At 49.7% G+C, this 21,562-nt stretch overlaps 2 protein-coding genes across 2 annotated transcripts; one reads left to right on the plus strand and one right to left on the minus strand.

The window, feature by feature from the left end:
- Nucleotides 1–10,258: 10,258 nt before the first annotated feature.
- Nucleotides 10,259–15,577, minus strand: LOC104296378 (cyclin-dependent kinase 9). The gene is made up of 7 exons (XM_009896170.2): nucleotides 15,438–15,577; nucleotides 14,914–14,995; nucleotides 13,988–14,078; nucleotides 12,715–12,881; nucleotides 12,363–12,534; nucleotides 12,144–12,292; nucleotides 10,259–11,036 (listed from the first exon to the last, which is right to left on the minus strand). Exons 1-7 carry the CDS (start codon nucleotides 15,527–15,529, stop codon nucleotides 10,671–10,673), a joined length of 1,119 nt encoding a protein of 372 aa, XP_009894472.1. The 5' UTR covers nucleotides 15,530–15,577; the 3' UTR covers nucleotides 10,259–10,670.
- A 2,048-nt stretch (nucleotides 15,578–17,625) lies between these two features.
- On the plus strand, nucleotides 17,626–21,172 carry LOC128898633 (SH2 domain-containing protein 3C-like). Its single transcript, XM_054174157.1, has 3 exons — nucleotides 17,626–17,665; nucleotides 19,613–20,328; nucleotides 21,041–21,172. Exons 1-3 carry the CDS (start codon nucleotides 17,626–17,628, stop codon nucleotides 21,170–21,172), a joined length of 888 nt encoding a protein of 295 aa, XP_054030132.1.
- Nucleotides 21,173–21,562: the final 390 nt, after the last annotated feature.

A 21,562-nucleotide genomic window follows, 5' to 3' on the forward strand; every position in this document is an offset into this window, starting at 1 on the left:
TGAAGCTGGAGGTGGGGAGATTCAGGCTGGATATGAGGAGGAAGTTCTTCCCCATGAGAGTGGTGAAGCCCTGGAATGAGTTGTCCAGCAGCAAGAGCTATTACAGCACTTGCAATGCTCAGAGTGCACCTGGAATATTTTTGCTTGCCTTCAGGAAAAAGACTTAAACCTGAAGAGGATCAGAGGCAGGATCTTCTCGGTAGTCAGTTTCATACCCTCTCCTACTTAGTGCCATGGGTTAGTTGATGAGATGGTGTTGGTTGATAGGTTGGACTCGATGATCTCGAAGGTCTTTTCCAACCTGGTTTATTCTATATTTGTTAGATAATCCTTTAGGAGTTTCTGGAATTTGCCTGACAAGTTATACATAGAATACATATACATAGAACAAACCAGGTTGGAAGAGACCTTCAAGATCATCGTGTCCAACCCATCAACCAATCCAACACCACCTAAACAACTAACCCACGGCACCAAGCACCCCATCAAGTCTTCTCCTGAAAACCTCCAATGATGGTGACTCCACCATCTCCCCAGGCAGCCCATTCCAATGGCAAATCACTCTCTCTGTATAAAACTTTTTCCTAACATCCAACCTAAACCTCCCCTGGTGCAGCCTGAGACTGTGTCCTCTAAGTTGCTGTTCTCTTTTTTTTTTTTTTGTCTGATGCAGAATGAAAAAGGAGCTTTTGTAAAGGTTATCAATGTTACAATGTTACCTTTTCACCAGCCATTTGGGAATGAAGGACCTGTGTACAGGAGGAATGTTTGGGGCATCAAGTATAAATTGTAAAAGAAAAGAAATGGTGTGGTTTTTTTCAATTTATCATTCTTTTTTTCTCTTTCTCATGCCCCTCATTTTCCAAATTTAGACTCCATAGTCTGTCTAATTTTTCGTGGCTTGCAAAAATAAATCACAGATTAAAATCAGGTTGATACTGTGCTTCATCCTGTAAATGTGGATGGTCTTCAGGAGAACTTTTGTTTTTTCAATGACTACTGGAAAAGGAATTGTATTAAGACTAACATATAAATCGTGGAATAGTCTTTGTCTTACGACAGTTGAAACGGTGCAGAGAAATTCTGTACTCAGGATTTAACGTATTGCGTTTAGTCTTAAGACTGAACAGTAAGAGCCCTTACTGTGTTTTTTTACATACCTGACCACACGGTGGCGCTGTTGCTCAAGCGCGGCCTTGCCGGCGCTCCGCTCGTTTTATTTAAAGTTTGTTTTATTTATTTATTTATTTGTTTGTTTATTTATTTATTTATTTTAAAACCTTTTGTGAAGGTGCCAGAGGTTACTCTCGCTGAACTATGAACTTTTCAGGAACAGGCTGCAAGTCTGTGTAGCCAGAATGGAATTAATAGTTTTGTGACTGCTTTCAAATCATAAAAGGTGTCAGGCCATCTCTGGAGTTAGGATGTCTGCTCAGTTCAAGCTGTGATGCTGAAGAGTGTGGAAAATAAAGATGCTGCCCGTGAACCACTTTTTTCTTCAGTTTGGCAGGTCAATTGGGAGGAGTTGTGCTTACCCCAGTCAAGCATTCTTCCCTAGGGATTTGCTTTTGGCTGTTTTCAGAAAGCTGTATAGGGGTAAATGGGGCTTTGTCTTGAGTCTGCTTGCTACGTTCTAGCTCAGTTGAACTTGGAGATCTGTGTGGTACACAGCCATGCAAGATAAACTGTGAATACAGAGCTGCATAGTCATCATTGTATGCTGCTGTACTAAAACTCAGATGATACAGCTAGACCAAATATCAGGGCTTTGGGATCTAAGCTAGCTCCTTGTGAGCCAGCTGGCTGTTGGTATTGTAGTTTCGGTTTAAGAATTGGCTGAGGGGTTGGTTCCCAACCAGCAAGGACAATGTGATCTTGTAAGCAGTGACTACAAATTCCCAGGAATATGGTTTATTTTTAATGTATTCATAATAGCTGATGTGGATGCTGTCTAGATTGTTACTGTCTAGAAATCTTTTTCTCATGAGGAATAATCAGTCTTTTAGTCTTGTGATCCATAGTTACAACTTTCAATGAAAACTTTTTGTTTTATCCTTTTGTTAGTAGCAGCTCAGTCAACTATGTTGAACAGACAGCTTGAGGGGGTTAATTTTAAATATTCTAGGGGAAGTTGAAAAAGAGAACTATGTATTTTAACCATGATCCCTGCGGGTATGATTTTTTTGTGTGTGTGTGATTTTTAGGGCTGGAGACCAGATACGCGGGCTTTTCATGGTCCTCGCCCAGCAGAGTAAGTTGCTTCCATTTGTGATCAGTTTGTTTAATTGTGCATTATGAACACAATACATTTGTATTGCTGTGCAGCTCAGTGTTACATACCATTTATCATCACAGGTTTATTTTCTATTATTGATATTCAGCATAGAATTTGTAATGCATTGTTTGCATTAGAATTAAGGTGATTTACATTTGGTTGAGCTTAACGGTAGAGTTTTACTCAGCTTTCATATTTTTACCTTGTCTTTCTTGAATATTTTTGATTTAATAGTCTGCAAAAAGCAAAAACCAAATTTATTTATTTTTTTAAACTACTGACCTTCTTTACAGGCATTACAGTAGAAATTACAGCAAAATGGTTCTGAAGTGTTTTGTACAGTGACTTTGGCAGATAAGCAACACCTGCTATTCCAAGAACCATGTTTGAGAGTTTAGGTTTTTTTGTTTACTGGAATACCTTACAGCCAATGTATCTTTCTACATTATTTTACAAGTATGTGTGACCGTGACCTTGGTTGAAGTCAAAAGAACGTCAGTTTCTTTGTAGTGTCAGTCAATTTGTAATAAAAACAAGGAGAGACTGAAGGTCCTGGGGCTCTTTAGCCTGGAGAAGAGAAGACTGAGGAGGGATCTTACCAATGCTTATAAATACCTAGAGTGGGTGTCAAGGAGATGGACCAGACTCCTTTCAGTGGTGCTCAGTGATAGGACAAGGGGCAATGAGCACAAACTAAAACTCAGGAGGTTCCATTTAAATGTAAGGAAAAAAATTCTTTACTTTGAGGGTGATGGAACACTGGAACAGGCTGCCCAGAGCCTTCTTCTCTGGAGACTGTCAAACCCTTGATCTAGGTTTAGCAAGGGGGTTGGACTAGATGATCTCCAGAGGTGCCTTCCAACCATTCTGTGAGGAAAGACTGGAAATTAATGTGCTCTCTTATTCCAAGAATTAATCTTGTTATCATGGGGTTGTTTGGAAGTATTGGTGGTAAAATATAAAAAATATGTATTTGTGGAGCATACCTGGCATAAAGGCAGAAGGTACAGAGATGCTTTGATGAATTGGAGAATAGAATAGAATAGACAAGGTTGGAAGAGACCTTCAAGATCATCGCATCCAACCCATCAACCAATCCAACCCACCTAATCAACTAAACCATGGCACCAAGCACTCTATCAAGTCTCCTCCTGAACACCTCCAACGATGGTGACTCCACCACCTCCCCGGGTAGCCCATTCCAATGTGCAATCACTCTCTCCGTATAGAACTTCATCCTAACATCCAGCCTAAACCTCCCCTGGCGCAGCTTGAGACTGTGTCCTCTTGTTCTGGTGCTGGCTGCCTCGGAGAAGAGACCAACATCCGCCTGTCTACAACCTCCCTTAAGGTAGTTGTAGAGAGCGGTAAGGTCACCCCTGAGTCTCCTCTTCTCCAGGAGAAGCAACCCCAGCTCCCTCAGCCTCTCCTCATAGGGCTTGTGTTCCAAACCCCTCACCAACTTCGTTGCCCTTCTCTGGACACCTTCCAGCATCTCAACATCTTTCCTAAACTGAGGGGCCCAGAACTGGACACAGCACTCAAGGTGCAGCCTAACCGGTGCAGCCTAACCAGTGCAGCGTACAGGGGGAGAATGACCTCCCTGCTCCTGCTGGCCACACTGTTCCTGATGCAGGCCAGGATGCCATTGGCCCTCTTGGCTGCCTGGGCACACAGACCTGCTGTAGGAGACAGAAGGAAGGAATCTCTGATTCATGATCTGTTTGCAGCAGCTCCTGTTGGAGAGAGAAGTGAAACCAGGAAGGGCACGCTGGCAGTGAAGAAAGACCTTGCAAGGGCCCTTCAACTACCAGGGTGCCCTGCAACTGGGGAACAGGAAAAGGTCTGTGGCAAGTTCCAGAGATGAAACAAGAGGGGCTGAAGAAGGCATCCCTTTTTCCCCAAAAAGGGGTTAGAGAGAGAGAAAGGCAAGTTACTAAGGAAAAGAGTTGTTAGTAAGCTTCAAAAGCCCATGCAGGATTAGTGTTTGCTTATCTGAAGGCCAACTCCAGCAGTTCGCAGAAGAAGCAGGCAGGGAGAACAGGCTGAAACCTCCAACTCCCCCAACTCCCAAACCGAACTGAACTGAGGAAAAAAAAAAAAATTCAACTGCTCTACAATCTAAAGCTGCATTTTTGTTTATCAACCAATGAAATTCGTTTAGAATATCAGAATGTTTTGGTTCTAGTACCGAAAATATTAGCCAGTGTGTTCCAGCAGAGTTTATTCTTAAAGGCACAGCCTCAAACGACCACAGCTGGAAATACATATTCTAACAGGGTAAACTACGGTGAAGAGAAAACACTGCCATTTAGCAAATAACCAAAAGCACTCGTAGACGTGTTGCAATAATATCTGTAAACACTGGATTCAAGTTGTGGTAACAAATCCTATGATGGACTCTGATGGACTCTGTATGGGAAAGGTGAGGAGTCTGCAGTGAACTTCTGAGCCTATGCCCTGTACTGAATTAAATTAATTAAAACTTTTACAGTAAACTATGGTGATCTTCAGTGAAGTGTTACTCTCTTTTTGGAGCGCCTATCTCTAAAGAGCATATAGATAGGAAATGTTGAAGAGCGATGATGAAAGAGTCATTTTTAGTCAGTAGTCAGGAAAACTTCAACATGAGCAGTTGGGTCCTAGGCAAATGCATGGGTTTTTTCTCAGAAGTTTAGAACTAAGAGGTGTATAAAAAAAGCTGACAGATGTGAACATACTGTGTGAGACACTGAAATGTAAGATTACAAGTTAGAATGGATAGGTCAGGTTGTCCTGAGGAGTATGTGTTACTATACCTTGAGTAACAGAGATATAGAGACACGTGTGCTCTGGAGAACCTCCGAGCTTCCAGGTTCACTGAACGATTTCTCTTCATGTGCCAAGTGTCTTTTTCAAGTGAAACAAACTGCAGCATCTGGATTGAGTTTAAGTCCAAGTGTATGGGAGTACAGATGTTCCTGGAATATCCTGGTATTTCCAATCCACATTATGTTGTCTTTCGATCCCTGTTCTGATGTTTTGCAGCACAGCCATCACGTTATTTTTCTCGAGTGCTTTGAACTGAAAAATCACACACAAGATTAAAATCAAAAAAAGAATACAGAATTAAGCAGGTTGGAAAAGAACTTTGAGATCACCAAGTCAAACCCATCACCCAACACCATCTGATCAACTAAACCATGGCACTACTTGCCTCATCCAGTCTCTTCTTAAACAGCTCCAGTGGTGGTGACTCCACCACCTCCCTGGGCAGCACATTCCCATGGCCAATCTCTCTTTTTGTGAAGAACTTCTTCCTAACATCCGGCCTAAACCTCCCCTGGCACAGCTTGAGACTGTGTCCTCTCCTTCTGTTACAGGTTACCTGGGAGAATACATACATAGAATACGTAGAATAAACCAGGTTAGAAGAGACCTTCAAGATCATCGCGTCCAACCCATCAACCAATCCAACACCACCTAATCAACTAACCCACGGCACCAAGAGACCAACCCCCACCTGGCTACAGCCTCCATTCGGGGAGTTGTAGATGGCAATATGGTCTCCCCTGAGCCTCCTATTCTCCAGGCTCAACAACCCCAGCTCCCTCAGCTGCTCCTCACAGGGCTGTGCTCCAAACCCCTCACCAGCTTTATTGCCCTTCTCTGGACACCTTCCAAAAGGTTTCTACTGCATTCCTAGGGCAATTAGAGGCTTGCTCTGGCTGTATTTTATACCGATAAATTCCCATCAAAATCTTTGCAGCACTGCAAGAAGGGAAAAAAAAAAAAAAAGAGAGAGAAAAAAAAAAAAAAAAAAAAAAGACGGAAAAAAAAAAAAAACACACCCAAACCACAAACTGCTTTGTATTATTAAGCAGGAACTCAAAATCCTACAGGAATTGGGTTTTTTAATGACAAATATTTCTCTTTTTCTCTTTTTTTTTTTTTTTCCTTTTTCTTTTTCTTCTTTTGGTGTCATACCACCTAGTACACATTCACCACCTAATTGAATGTCACAGTTGTGACTCAAAGCCAAGCAAGACAAAGGGTATCGAAGGAAAAAAAATAGAGGGAAACTGAAGAATTCTCCTTCTCTTCACTTTTTCCCCTTGAGAGATACAAAACTATAGTAAGGCAGGCCTGAATTTCATGAGCTCTGGGATTCGCATGAGCTCAGGAAATCATTTTGTTTGCGCTTCCTGGTTCTTGTGTTCAGCTGTAGAATGACATCCTTGCAACATGAAATACAGGCTTCTGAAACTGAAGCTTCTGTCTCACAGATACTTCCATGACCTTGTGTCCAAACCCTAATTACATGTAATTGAAATTGTTCACAGCTTTTACCACAGGTCAGTCTTAGCACCTGAGTTTCTGAGCCTAGATGAGTCTTACTGCTGTCTGGCTCAGAGCTCAGGAAAACGTGCCAAACTGCTGGCTAACTGCAGACATCACATCTATAGGACTGAATCGGCCCAACTTTGTATTTCAAACAGACAGCACCTGTCAAAAAGCTGGATTCACATAAGTGTGCCTGGGCAGATCACACAAGCAGGCTCGATGTTCATCACAGCCCTGAGGTCACTTGCCAGCTAGCAACTAAGCATCACATGGAGACCCCAAACCCACACTGAGACATCCCCAGCTCCCTGCAGAGAGGATTCCGACAGCTCCCGCAGGGTCGTTCAGAGGTCCCCAGGCACCTCTACACGACCCCAGACCCTTTTAGATGACCCCACCATAACTTTAGATATCCCCAGTCCCTTTTAGGTGCCCCCAGAAAATCCGTTTGGATGCCTCCAGATCACCTTCAGACGATGGAAGGAACACGGCTGGGGGGCCCGGGCCAGCAGCAACACCAGAAACCAGACTGAAAGCTCCCCCAATGCACCGGGACCCGTTCCCCCGCCAAAGGATGGCGGCTCGCAGGCACCGTGGGGCACAGAACGCGGACAGACGGCAAATCCAGGGCTCTCCGTGACCATTCCCGTGCCAAAGCTGCACACCACGGCGCCCGCATGCACGCCCTGAAAGCATGGCAAAGGTCACGACGCTGGGGCGTGCGCGCGAACGGACCCGCTGCGGCGCAAGCGCTGTATCCATAGCAACTCAGTGCCGACCATTACACACGCGGTGGCAGCGCTGAGCACGTCCCTGGGTGTGGGGTGCCACTCAGCATGGCCCTGTTCAGATATTTTTTTTCCATTTAAATAAAAAACCACAACACACACACACATAAAAGCCACTCTTCTTAATTTGTATAGACACAGGCTGTATTTATATTTCAAGTCCCTATGAGTTTTGGTTTTTTTAATTCTAAAAGCCTTTATAAATAGTGGCGATACAGGGGGGTCATTTCAAAATCTTTTTACATATAAATCAATCCAATTCTTCACTCTCCAGCTGAAAATGAGAAGTTTTTCTCCGTATTACCTCACACCAATACTTACATTTTGAAATATTTTGTAATCCCCTCCGAGAATTTTCAGCATCTTGTGGAGGTGCCCCCAGCCCTCCCTGACCTGCTCCTCTGCTACATCATCCCCCTGCACCACATGACACAATCAGTGCACCCAGAATCCCCCCACTCCTTTTGATTCACCCCAAAAAAAGTCAGAAAATAAAGGAAACTGCCCAGTCAGTGTCTTGGTGAGGGCGGAGCCATCTTGGTGCCCCCCGACCTGTTTACATGTCCCCAGACCCCCTTTGCCAACCTCTAAAGCCCTTAAAGTGCCCCCAGCTCGCCTTTAGATGCTGGGGGAGATGTAGCTGGTGGGGTACTGGGGCTGCAGGGACATCAAGAAACAGATTGAGACCTCCCCAAATCCTGAGGGACCCCAAAACCTGGAACCCCATAGAGACCCCTAACCCTCACTGACACCACACCACCACTCCCTTTGGGACCCTCCAGAGGCCCCCAGGCCACTTTGGATGCCTACAAAACTCCTTTAGACGACCAAAAAAAAAGCCCTTCACCTGCTTCCAATCTCCCCTTTAGTGGCCTTTAGAGGCCACTCAGACCCCTTAGCAGCAGGTGGCAGCAAGCTGTATCTCGTTATGCCCACAAGGCAGCAGCAGTGAGCGTGAGAGTCCGTGCCACTTGGGGCACCGAGTCCCTAGCAACACCGCAGAACAACCCAGACACTGTGGGGAGCTGACAGAGACCCCTGTGCGTGGGGAGCAGCTCAGCTGGGCTCTGTTCAGAGCTTCTTTCCATGTAAATTAAAAACAAACAAACAAACATGCACAAATGCAAATCCTCTATTTTTGATTTATATATACACAATTTGTATTTATCTTTCAAACCCCTATTTGGCTCTACTTAGGATTTATTTATACATTCTGAAAGTCTGCTGACTGCAGTGGGGGTTGGACAAGACAACCTTTGACAGTCCTTTCCAGCCCAAAGCAATCTCTGAATCTGTAGGGAGCTTGCTGAGAGGATGGCCAGCTGCAGCTGACAGATTCGACAGCGTTTGGCAAGTAGCTCTGCTGCAGTGGGCTGCAAAGAAGCACTCGCTCGGTATGAGTCAGCCTGGACAAGGTGTGGCAGAAGGTATGTGAACAGCACCACAATGCATCAGGCTAATCACTGCATCCAGAACAGGCATCTCTGTCTTGCTCCGGACTCATGCAAAGAGCTCCAAGACAGAGGAGCAGGCATGCGAGGGTTTAAAGAGTCACGCTGTTCCCAGTAGTGCTCCCAGCACTGCCACACCATCAAGAAACCCTCGCAGACAGCAGGGCAATGTCTCACCCCACTCACAACTCTGTTCCCCGTCCAAGCTCCCGCAATAGCCAGCAAGCACTACAGAAAAGGCACCCAGCAGGCTGGGTGCGTCTGACAAGGGTCCCAGTTCCAGTTTGCAATGAAAAATGCGTGGATGCTCCATGCTGTCACAGAGATCAATTCCCCCTGTGAATCCTGACTATATGAAGCAAACAGCTGTGCCAGCCTCCCCTCTGGTTTGCCCAGTAAGTTCCCTTCTAGGCTACAGCCCAAATTTCAGTGAGTTAGTCATGCTGTCTAGAATAACTCTGCCTTCCCCAGAACACCTCCTCCTTAGTCAGAAGCACCTGCCTCGTCCTACATCAATGCATCAGCATTCAAAGCGTACTCCATGCAGGAATTAAGAATAACTGAGAAAGACAAGATGTCACGGCATTGGTCCAGGGGAGCTACTCCCAATCCCAGCAGTAACAGCAGAATTTGCAAGAGCCCCAGCACTGACAGCACCACCTCGTTCATCATCAAGCCCTTAATGATTGTTCTGCAGGATTATTGTCACCAATACAGACTGTTGTGGGGGATACACAGACTCCATGTCAAAGCTGCAGGGAAACCACCCCAGGCTTGCAGTTTGTTGTAGCTGTTCAACTGGAATTCGTTGTATGGCGCAGAGCCACAAAAATCATTAAGGGAGTGGAACATCTCCCTTATGAGGAGAAACTGAGGGAGCTGGGGCTCTGCAGCTTGGAGGAGACCGAGAGGTGACCTCATTAATGTTTATAAATACGTAAAGGGTGAGTGCCCAGAGGATGGAACCAGGCTCTTCTCGGCGATGCCCAATGACAGGACATGGGGCAATGGTGGAAGTTGAGGCATAGGAAGTTCCATGTAAACATGAGGAAAAAAAATTTTCCCCGAAAGGATGACAAAACACTGGAACAGGCTGCCCAGGGCGGGTGTGGGGGGTCTCTTTCTCCACAGATACTCAAAACCCCTCTGGATGTGTTCCTGCATGACCTGCTCTAGGGGATCCTGCTCTGGCAGCGGGGGTGCACTGGATCTTTCAAGGTCCCTTCCAACTCCTAACATTCTGTGATTACCAGAATGCCTCGATAAAGACTTAGGCTTTAGTGGTGAATTCAGGCTGAACTTACACTTAGTTGTAAGAAGGGAGGCCCTGAGGCCTGTGCAAAATAAGGTAATCACATCTGTTAGCAGAAGCTGCATCCTGAGAAGAATAAGGCGGCCACCTCAGAAGCTGCGTTCTCCAGATAACAAAAGGAAGGGACCGCCTGGACATACAGGATCCAAAGAGGGACGGCAAGACCTCAGACCCAAACATAACTATTGGGCTGAACAACCATGTGAGGGGAGGGCAACTTAGATGGCAAGGGTGTAACTGTCCAATGATTTCTTTGTTTATGGTTCCTCTCCAGTGGTACCTAACTTGAGCTGGCCCCGCTGCTGTACCATTCCATTAAATTATTTATCTTTATGAGATTCTGGTACAGGAAATCTACGGTAAAGAAATTTAATACAGGCATCACCTCCCAGGTCACACAGCTCTACAGCAGCTGAGACGGTGTCTTGAGGAGACAGCAGAGCTCCATTAAAGCCAACAGGCACCTCACATTGAACAGAGTCCCTTCCCAGATGGAAAGGCCTCACTGGTGAAGCCCACACTCAAAACACCCTGTCAAATTCAGTCTGATTGGTGGCGGCTGGGTTCCTGCCTTGGTTAGGCGGCTGCTGGGGCATGTGTCCACCTCTTCTGCGTGGTGGGGCCAGGTACTCAAACATGGACTGGTTATGAGTAGATAGCATGTTTTTGAGGTCCGAGGGCATGGGATCTGACCAGAAGAAGTCATGGTTCAACGCATCATCACTGTCGATTCGCTGGGCGGGATCCAGCACCAGCAGTTTGTCAATGAGGTCCAGTGCATAAGGGTCTTTGACGTAAGCTTTCAGGCGATCCTTCACCTTGCGCTTCTGGCCCTTGGGGAGATCCAACTTCTGGTACAGCTCATATTTATCCACGTTTGGCCAAACCTGGGAAGAGGTAGGAAAGGGGAGTTGGGGGGAAGAAATAGTTACACAGAGTACAAACCATTTTTTATGTGAACACCCTCAGGCAAACCAAGGCAGGTCTACCAAAAGGACACTATTTTATAACTTCTGAGCCAGCAGACCTTGTTCCTACAGCAGGAAGGAAGCACTACAGGATGCACTAAAGCCTGGAGAAGCAGGACAGAGTCCTCCTGGTATGGGAGCAGCATGCAAGGTGCTCCAAGATTTTTGGCTTTCCCACAAAAGAGCACAAATCAGGCCAGCTACAACATCCACAAAGGTAAAGTGACAAAGCATATTGATAAATACCAATCTGGATGTATATGGCACCTTTTATCCTTAGAAAGGTGCAATGCCCAGCACTTATAGCAAGTCTGTTCTGGATAAGACCATAGCATGCATTTACATTTAAAAAAAAAAAAAAAAGGTGCCTTCAGTTGACATATGTAAGGCATGCAACAGAAACATCAAGCGTCTTTGATTTATAGGACCTCGGGCAGTTACTTTCTGTCACTTCCTTACCAATTGAAAAATCACAAACCAGAATTAAAGAGGTTTTTCAAGATGATTAGTGCAAACCACCCAAGACAAACCCCTCCAAACAAATTGAAAAGCTCTGCTTTAAGCAGAAATTCAGAGGGGGTTTATCTGAAAGCCAAACCCTTTAACACAAGCTAGAAGAGATTCCTACACACAATGTTTTGCTCTTCCACACACAGAAGTGTCAGCACCCACTCTCTGCTCAAAAACAAGAGCACAACTCGCCCTTCCCAAAAGAGGTCTAGCAGGCCAAGTTCACGCTTTTCTCCTTCACAGATAATGTAACAGCCATAGTTTACACAGAGCAGCAAGGAAGTGCAGTGTGCCACTGAGCACTTGGCTCCCAGGAGGAAAATTGCATTTGCAGGAGCTTCCCCAGCCTCTCTGCCAGCAGTTGGCACACTCCAGTGCCAGAGACACACAGCAGCTAGTGCACAGGGCAGTAAAGTGGCCAAGGAGTGCCCTGTCCCGGCCTCGGATGCTGTCCACGCTATCACTTCCCACTCTCTCTTCCCACCCTCTGCAGCTTGCCCACCCTCTCACCCTCACCTCTGTTGTGATGGATCCACAGAGCTGGCTGATGAGAGTGAGCTGGTGCTGCTCTGTGTTCCCCTGCATGATGGGGCTGCGGGTCCACATCTCTGCCATGATGCAGCCTGCACCCCAGAGGTCAATGGGGGGGCCGTAGTCTCGCTCCCCTAAACAGAGAGGCCACGTTAATCACCCAGAGTAACAAGAGCAGAGCAGGTGGCAGAGACCATCACCTACCCAGGAGCAGCTCTGGCGGGCGATACCACAGAGTCACAACCCGGTTGGTATAGCGGTTTGGCTGGCTGTTCTTAGCCAGGCTGAAAGCTCGAGCCAGCCCAAAGTCTGCAAGCTTCAGGACTCCATCACGTGTTATCAGGACATTTGCAGCTTTCATGTCTCGATGCAAGATCTGTACAAGGACAGACAGACATCATAAAGTTAAGCCGTTAAGGTACCCTCCTTGGGCAACCGATGCCAGCAGGGCAGTCAAGAGTGGCAGACAAGGAAGAACTTCCCTCCATCCATCCGTGTCTTGGAAAACCACAAAGAGCAGGGCAACTTCAAGCACAGAAAGGATCTGTCCTCTTACCTTGTTCCTGTGGATGTAGTAAAGTCCATTCAATAGCATCTGCATAACCTTCTTGATCTCCGAAAGCGTGAACTTGACATGAGCATTGCTGAGAAGGCCTGCCAGGTCGTGCTCACAGAAGTCAAACACAAGGTAGATACTGCCCTTGCAGCGGTTGTACGGAGAGGCTACAGGAGAGGCAAGGAGGAACTGTGAGGTTTTCTGCAACCTCAAAGAACATCTAAGAAAACAGACTGATCTGCATCCAATTCCAATGGCAATTTAAAATCGGTAATGGGAAACCTCAAATGAAGCAATTGATTACAATTTTGTTCCTAGAGCACACATTCAAAACATTATTAATAGGAAAGGCTGATTTTCATCATATTTGGATGAAAAATTGAATTCCAATAAAACACAAAAAATAGATGTGTACAAAAATATTTACCTTAGGTACGCCAGATACATGATCATCACAACTCATTTAATCACACAATGAATTAATTACCTTTTGAAAGTTTCTAGTCACACCTGTTCAGACAATGAGCTGGAATACACAGTGGAATACTGGAGTAACTGCCAAGTTCGTGGTCCTGGGCCAAAGATTTCTGCCTGTTCAGTGACTGGACTATTTTTAAAACATCATCAAGGCATACCTGTGACTATTCCTTATCTGAATCGCTGACTAAAGAATGGCAGGTTTTAACACCAGCTGACACTTTTAAAGTACTTTTACAAGTGCACGTAAGAGAATTAGATACAAAAAGCAGCAAGTGTTTTAAAGCACTTTTACTGCAAACAGGGCCAGGCCAGGTGCACTGAGCATGCTGGTTATGCAGCAGAGCCACACTGCCCAAGGTCAGAACCAGCTCCTGTGGAGTCCCAGACCTCACAGTGTAAGCAGTGACCTTTACCCACCGAGAGGCTGAGCAAGTTTCCAGACGGGATTGTGTCATCATCTCAGAGCTGCCACCAACCATTGTAAGCCAACCAAAAGGGATAACACTCTGCTTCAGAGTCTCTCTGGTGCTATTTTATTTAAATCATCTCACACAGGAGTTTTCCAACACAAGCGCTATTTACTGTCCCAGCGCAGGCATATCACAGCGGGACTGAGAACACCTTTTCCAGCCAAGCTACAGCAACACGCTAGCTCATTTAGAAACTGGTTTCCAAGATGGGTGATGGCCATGCTCAGCTGAGGACCTCACTCCCAGCACAAAGAACCAACCTGCTCAGCAGCAAAGGACATCTGGGAAAAAAAGTCAACAGCCAGGAGAGCCCCATAAATTACCTTTGGTCCTGCAGATTTCTATGAGGTTCACCACATTTTCATGCTTGAGCAGCTGAAGGATTTTAATCTCTCGCAAGGCTGTGATGGGGAACTGGAACGGAGAAAGAAAGTACAGAGATTAGGGGTGCAGAAGATACCTGTCTAGACAACAGGAGGGATGTGACCACAGCAGCCTGGCCAGAGCACCTGCTCAGGCAACAACTAAAAGTCATCAGAGCACAATCAGGCTTTAACACTTCACTAACATTCAGATCGTCGACGCTTATTTACCATCAGACCACCATTGGTGAGGGAGATTCTGCCACAACCCAGAGGTGCAGAGGTTTACGTGGTGCCGAGACGGGCACACGGATGCCCCTCCTTCCTCTCTTACCTTCCACATTTGTAACAGGACACGGTACAGCTCAAGTCACAGACACAAGTTCTCAGCTGCTGCCCATGCTGTTTAAGTTAGTAACTCTCTCCCCGGTTCACCCCAACTCTGCACATCCCTGAATGCTAGCCATTTCTTCTGCAAATGACAGCCAGTGTGGACCCCTGCAACTGGAATGACAGGATTTTGCACAGGAGGAACGTGTGCATAGTATTACCTCCCAAGCATGGGCAGCATCACCTCACAGCCAAGTCACCACACAGTTACTGCACCAAACTGCTGACACACAACTTTTCAGCCACGATGGAATAGGAGGCCGTACACACCTTGGCAGGGCACTCACAAGACCCAACATTATCACAGTATCAGTAGGAAAGGAAAAAGGCCACAGGACTGAGATGCTATCCACATCTCCACAAGTTCCTGATCTGGTACATTATAGCAGTAAATACTGTTAAACAACTGGAGGAAAATGCATGTCTGCCATTCCAAAATGGTGAACCGCCCAATCTAGGCCTTCCCAAACACAGCCCAGCCACACTCCCACACTTACCCCCTCCTTCTCATTTTCCATCAACACTTTCTTCAGTGCTACTTTCTTGCCTGTCTGACGATGCTTGGCTTTGAAAACTTCCCTGTAATAATAGAAAGCAAGCTGTGAGCAGCACAAGGAGAAAAGAAGCCAGGTGCTTCCAACCGTGGACGAGACCAAATGACTCGCAGTCAGCTCTGTGTGCCGAACCAGCCCCACGACCCAGCCACAGCCCCTGCGAGTCCAAGACCCTCAGGACTGGCTGAACCAACCCAGAGCTCTCATACAGCCCCACGAGAATTTTGGTCAAAACCGCAGGTCCACGCCCCAACTGTCTCCAGGATAAAGCCTGCTCTAGCGGAGCCTAGGACTACATTAGGCCTCGAGGTGGAAAAAGAGGGCTCAAGGAGCTAGGCTGGTTCCCTGGGATCAGAGGACCGATAGGGGAAAGGACACGCCAGCAAGGGCCACTCGGGCCTGGGGCAGACGGGGCCCTGGCAGCAAGGCCCAAGGCCGGGAAGGGCCGGAGCCAGCAGGACACTCACCCGAAGGTGCCCTGCCCGATCTTAGCGAGCTTCTCATACTTGGAGACCTCGTCACAGAACGGGCACTCCACCATGTCGTACTGCTTGGCCATGCCGCCGGCAGCTCGAGCCCCGCTCCTCCTCCGCCACGCCGCGCGCCCCTTCCGGCGCGTCCCCCGCCCCTTCCGGCGCGTCCCCCGCCCCTTCCACCTATTGCGTGACGTCACGGAGCCGCCACCGCCCCACAAGGGCGCCCGGAGTTCGGGCCGCGGAGACGCCTAAGGGCGTCGGGTCCAACCCCTAACGCAGGTTCGCCACCCTCAGCGCCACACCGGCGGTCTTTTCAATGCTTCCAGGGATGTGGATTCTAGCAGTGCCCTGGGCAGCCTGGTCCCGGGGCTTGACAACCCTTTTGGGGAAATCTGTTTCCTAATGTCCAACCCAGACCTCCCCTGGTGCAATTTGAGGCCGTGTCGTCTTCTGTCACTTGTTCCCTTGGGAGAAAAGAGCGGCCTCCACCCGGGTTTACAGCTTCAGGGAACTGTAGAGTCCAGACTGAAAACCCCCAGTTCCCTCAGCCACTCCTCACAACACTTGTGCTCCAGGCCCTTCACTCACTTTGTTCCTCTTCTTTGGACACTTTCCAGCACTTCAATGTCCTCATTGACATGAGGGACCCAAAACTGAACCCACCATTTGAGGTACGGCCTTGCCAGTGCTACATGCAGGGGGACAGTCATGTCTCTACTACTGCTGGCCACACTATTCCTGATCCAAGCCAGGCTGCTGCTGACTTCGTTGGGCACCTGGGCATGCTGTTGGCTCATTCAGTCAATCTGTCGATCAGCACCCTCATCCTTTCCTGCTGGACAGCTTCCCAGACAGTCTGCCCCAGTTCTGGACTGTTCACGGGGCTGTTCTCACCCAAGTGCAGGACCTTGGTCGTGTTGAACCTCATACGGGTGGCCTCAGACAGTTGATTCAGCCTGTCCAGATCCCTCTGTAGAGCTTCCCTGCCCAACTTGGTGTCATCCGCAGACTTACTGAGGGTGCACTGAATCCCCAAAACTTGTAGTCCAGTGGTAGCAGCCATTATGTCCCTGCCTGTCACTCTCTTGGGAATTAGGGTGGATCTTGCCATTGCTGCCAACATCCCTCCACTGCTACAGCTGCACCCTCACCCTTCCGTGAGCCACCCCACAGCACACCCACATCCAGGTCTGAGCTCCAGCATGCTCAAGGAAAGAGCTCCATGACCCCCACTGTCACCCACATTCCTCCACGTGGCCCAGGGCACCAAGCAGCATGTTCCCTGCATATTTAAACCTATCGAGGATTTAACAACATTTCTTCTCCCTAGCTCTGCACTGCATTTGCACCGAAGGGTTGTGGTGAGAAGACCCCCATGGTCAGGGCAGGAGGACACCAGGGCCTGGAGCCAGGGGGACCCCAAGATCTGGCCCTGCTGACAGAAACATGCCTGACTGGGGACACCACTCCTCTGGCAATGCCTGTGTTCAGGTGCAGAACAAAGAGCTTTTTGGGGGGTTGTTTGAAACTGGTCTCCAAGGCAGGAAGCACAGAGAGCCAAGGCCAAAGGAGTAGCAGACATGGCTGCTGGCATCCTGTCCACAGGAACTGTCAGGTGCTTTCCAGGAATGTGGGACAACTTGGACATCAGATCTCTGCCAGGCCCAGGCCACCTTATCCTGCATGGAGACACTCCTGTGGGGCACCCCAAGGCTCTCCAGCATGAGAGAACAGGTAGTAGAAGCAAGATCCCACTGGCAATGATGTCATCTATTTGTCAGTCCATGGGGCCTGATGAGGGCACGGGCTGAGCCCCAAATGGTCAAGGTAGACCTCTGTCTGCAGGACTGGCACCCTCCTCCATAGGGCTGGTACACAGGGGTTTTTTTGGGTGTCCACATCTGCTGGGCATCTGCAAACTGGGGTCCTACAGGTGGTCCCTGAGCAGACAGATGGGTGCAAGCAGACTGTGGGGACTGCAAAGACAGTAAAGGACAGCAAGAGGGTGGACAGGGGCAGGACTGAGGCTGGAAGCAGATGACAGCGCTGGGTAGGAAATGCCGAGCAAGCGATGAGTGACTGGGGCGGGGAGCAGGGCAGGAAGGGAGGAGCAGGCACGGAAGGGCTTCACAATTACAAACATCCCTCTCAGTCCCTGTGGCCTCCAACTGGTGCAGCCATGGCTGAAGGCCAGAAGCGAGGAGGCTTCAAGAAGTTCAGTAAGTAGCTGAGGGATGGGGTGGGCAGGAAATGGGGTGGCTCACCTGGACAGCCCGGCTGGGAGGAGAGATTTGTGATGGTGAGTGTGAGTGTATGCTCACATACCCACCAGGTCACCCCCGCCTAGGAGCATCTGTAGATGGGATAGTCTCTGCTCTCAATGGGGAGCTTGTTGGGATGAGGGGCTTTAGGGGTTTCCACCCTAGGGCTGGGAGAGAACGTGTGTGCTGTTTGCTTAGGATCTGATTGCTGGAACTGGGACCAGTCTGCTGCAGTCCAGTGGTGCACTGGGTGCTGGGATGCACCCAGGGGCATGCACAACAAGCTTTGGGGGTCTTCATTCTCTGAATTACGTCCTTCAGGGTTCATGGGTATCTAAGCTGGTGCTGGGAGCTGAAGGTGACCAGGCATGCTATCCCAGAGTAGTCCTGCAGCAGAGGGATGGAGTTGACATGGAGGAGCCAGTATGGAAGCCTGGGAGCAGGTTCTCACTGGCTGCTCTGGAGGAAGTGCTCAGTACCCATGGGGAGTGAGTTCTGTTCTTTCTCACAGACCTTGAGATTCCCCCAGAGTCCCAAGAGGCAACTGCAGAGGCCTTCACCCTACTTCCCACCAGTGGGCTGCACAAGAACTGGCCTTTGCTGCTGCTCTCTGCATTCCTGCCACGATGCTGATGCTAGAGAGGGGCCCATTCCTCTGCTCCCTCGAGACTGGTCCGCAGGCAAAACCCATGGCCCATCACAAGGGGACGTATTACCCAAAGCAGCCTTGCCTTTATGTCTAGGCTATGATGTTTCTGCCCTGCAGAAGGGCTTTTGGTCTGCTGCAACCCCTTGCATGGTCCTTTGCCCCATCTGGCTGCAGGGATGCCCTATAGAGCCCATGGATAGTGGCAGGGGGTGGAGGTCCAACAGCTGTGCAGGCCCTAGACAGCTGGTTTCTCACACAGCACGGATGCAGTGTGTGGCTTCCTGCCTCAGCAAACTCATTGTGCCCAGAGGGGAAGAGGCTTTGCAGATCCCCAGGACAGCATGAACACTGCAAAACCTCCAGAAGAAACCCACAGCCTCAGGGCTCCCTCAGTGAAACAGTGGCATCACCCTGTGTGCCAGCATCCTCGTGCCAGCACCAGCCTGGGGTTGTCCCATAGTGGCACGCAGAGCCAAACCAGGGCTGAGGTGTGAAATGCAAAGCTGCCTGACAGGGTTGTGAACTCTCCTCTGGCAAATGCTTTGCGCTCAGCACTTGCAGGTGGCAGCTGCAAGCTGCAAGGAGGCCGAGTGCTCAGCTGAGGAAGTGGGGAGGTTATCTCCTGCCCACAAACGAGGCTGCCACAGGAGTGCCACTGTCCCCCACACCCATGGTTGGTTCCTGTTCCACCATGCTGGTGACAGGCACGTACAGATGAGCACATCACATATGGCCAGGACCCTCATCCTCTGGGAGATGTTGTGTGCCCCATGTTTTCATCCTGAGGAGGGCAGGAGATATGGCCACCAGACTGCTCTGAAGCCGCAGGGGTAGGCATTAGCATCCAAGCCCAACTCAGAGTCCCCTGGGGGAAGAAGAGAGGCAGAGGGCAGGGGGAAATGATTTGAAGTAATTTCTGACGTTGACTGCTCATCAGGGTGGGATGTTTCTTCCTCCACCTGTACAACTGCAGTGGGGGAAATGCAGCTGCTAGATTTGCCAGGGCATGTGGGACATTTCTTCCCTGAGGGACCAGGACAGGCCTGCCAGGTTCCCAGCAGAGGTGCTCTAAGCAGCATCGCATAGACTGTCTGGGCAGGGACCAGAGGTGCAGAGTGTAATGAGGCTGACGCCAGGCTGCACTGCAGCACCGTGCCCTGTGCCCACCGGAACTCAGGACCAGGGGCCTCAGGACCCTGCACCATCACATCATGCTGGCAGTAATCCCACACTCATCTCTCCTATTTCCTTGCCAGGATTTTTCAAGTTCAAAGGCTTTGGGAGTCTGAGCAGCATTCCCCGCTCCTTTACCCTCCGTCGTGTGTCTGTGGCCCCCAGCTCTTCCAAGAGTCTGGTGCCGGGTTTCCCTCCTTCCCGTGCCTTCCTGGAGGAGCCCTTTGACAGCACCCAGGATGATCTCAACACCATGCCCAAGAGCCCCGGCCCTTACGCCCGCTCATCGGCCATGTACAGCCACATGGGCACCATGCCCAGGCTGAACCTAGGCAAAGCAGGAAAGAGTCTGGGAAAAGCCAAGAGTAGTCAAAGCCTCCAGGGGAAAGGGACTCCCAGCAACAAAACCCCTCAGAAAGCCCTGCTCCCCAGTCCTGAGTCTCCTGAGATGCCTGGCACCCCTGACCCAGGTATAGATTCCCCCACAACCACTGGACAAGAAGAACAGGATGAAGAGGCTCAGCTAATGGACACCCCAGCGGAAGTGGCCACCAGGATTGACCAGAAGCCTGCAGGGAATGTTTCTGGCCCTGGGACGCAAGGACTGAGCTCCAGCCTGGCCCCAAACCCCAGCCAAACCTCCATCGCTGACAAAGCAGTGGGAGTGGTGACCATTGAAAGGCATCTGCCAGAAAAGGGACAAGAGCATCCCAGCAAGAGCTCCCTGGCCAGGTATGCCGTTGTTGGATTTGCTCTGCCTTCTGCTATGACTCCCTTTCTGCCTCCCCCGAGGGCAAGGGTAGGGAGCTGGGACACAGCAGGGTCCCTGTGGTGCTTCCTCCTCATCTGCAGTGCCAGCAGGAAGCACCAGGCCAGTGGAATGGCATGGCCAAAGCATGCCTTACCGTGTCTAGGCCAGGAGCTCAATGTGAATATGGTTTCCCGTGGATTATCTGCTCCCTCCCATTTCTGGGTGGGGTGCAAACATCTTGCAGCACCGCTCAGATCGGGCATTCCTTTGTTCTGCAGGCAGCTGGTTCCAGCACCAGGACGTGCTGTGCAGGAGACCCACACTGTCCTGGTCCTCTCTACCTCTCACTCTCCACTTTTCCACCCTCCTCCAGCCTCGTTCCCCTCCCCGAACAGCACTGGCTCTTTCAAAGCACAGGGTGACTCCCCCAAACCAGCTGTCCAGTCCCCATTTCCAACACCTGACAGCAAACCTCCCACTCCAAACACAATCCCACCTTTCCAGGCTCAAATCCCACCCTTCAGGGGAAACAGGAGGCTCGTCGCTTTCAGATGAGGGTTGGATTTTTGGGATGGTTTTGGCCTCCAAATCATCAAGAGGGGTTTTTAACACCCTGCCCATCACCGGGGTGTCTGGCTATGAGAGGCCACGCACATCCCCAGCCCAGCAGCATGCACGTTCCCCCCGCACCAGTCCCGGGACTGGAAGCCCCTCACCGCGGCACTGATAGTTGGGAAGGTATGGGTGGCCCCACGAGCAGAATGAGGAGGAATTCCTGCCGGCGGTGGGAGACGGGCTGTGCCGGCCACACATTCCTGACGGCTGCGAAGGGAGGGCCGGAGGAGGGCTGGGACGGGAAGGAGGAGGGTTCGCGACCGCCTTGCGGCTCTGAAGCCCCAGCGCTCAGTGCAAGACGGGAGAGTGCCTGGGAGAGTTTCTTCTCGTCCTGGAGCAGAAGTCCCGGAGCTCGTCAGATCACGCAGGGCCGATGACAGCGGTGGGCAGGAGGTTTCCCATGCTGGGACAGGGCAGGTAAGGGGTCCCAAGCCCACTAGCTAGTCCTCACACCCCGGCATGACAGCGAGGGTGGCAAGGGTGAGGCTGGGAAAGGGCTTTGCTTGGGATGGACACAAAGCTTCGATGCAGATGCTGCCAGAGCTGCTGCTCAGCTGCTGAGGCCCATGGCAGAGTTTGCTCATGGAAAGAGAGAGCACGGCATCTGCTGAAACTGCAGCTGGACCTGGCATCAAGGGCAGAGTAGCTCAGGGGCTGTAGCCAGCTC

This window comes from Dryobates pubescens, chromosome 29 (assembly GCF_014839835.1).
Source record: "Dryobates pubescens isolate bDryPub1 chromosome 29, bDryPub1.pri, whole genome shotgun sequence".
NCBI classification, from domain to species: domain Eukaryota; kingdom Metazoa; phylum Chordata; class Aves; order Piciformes; family Picidae; genus Dryobates; species Dryobates pubescens.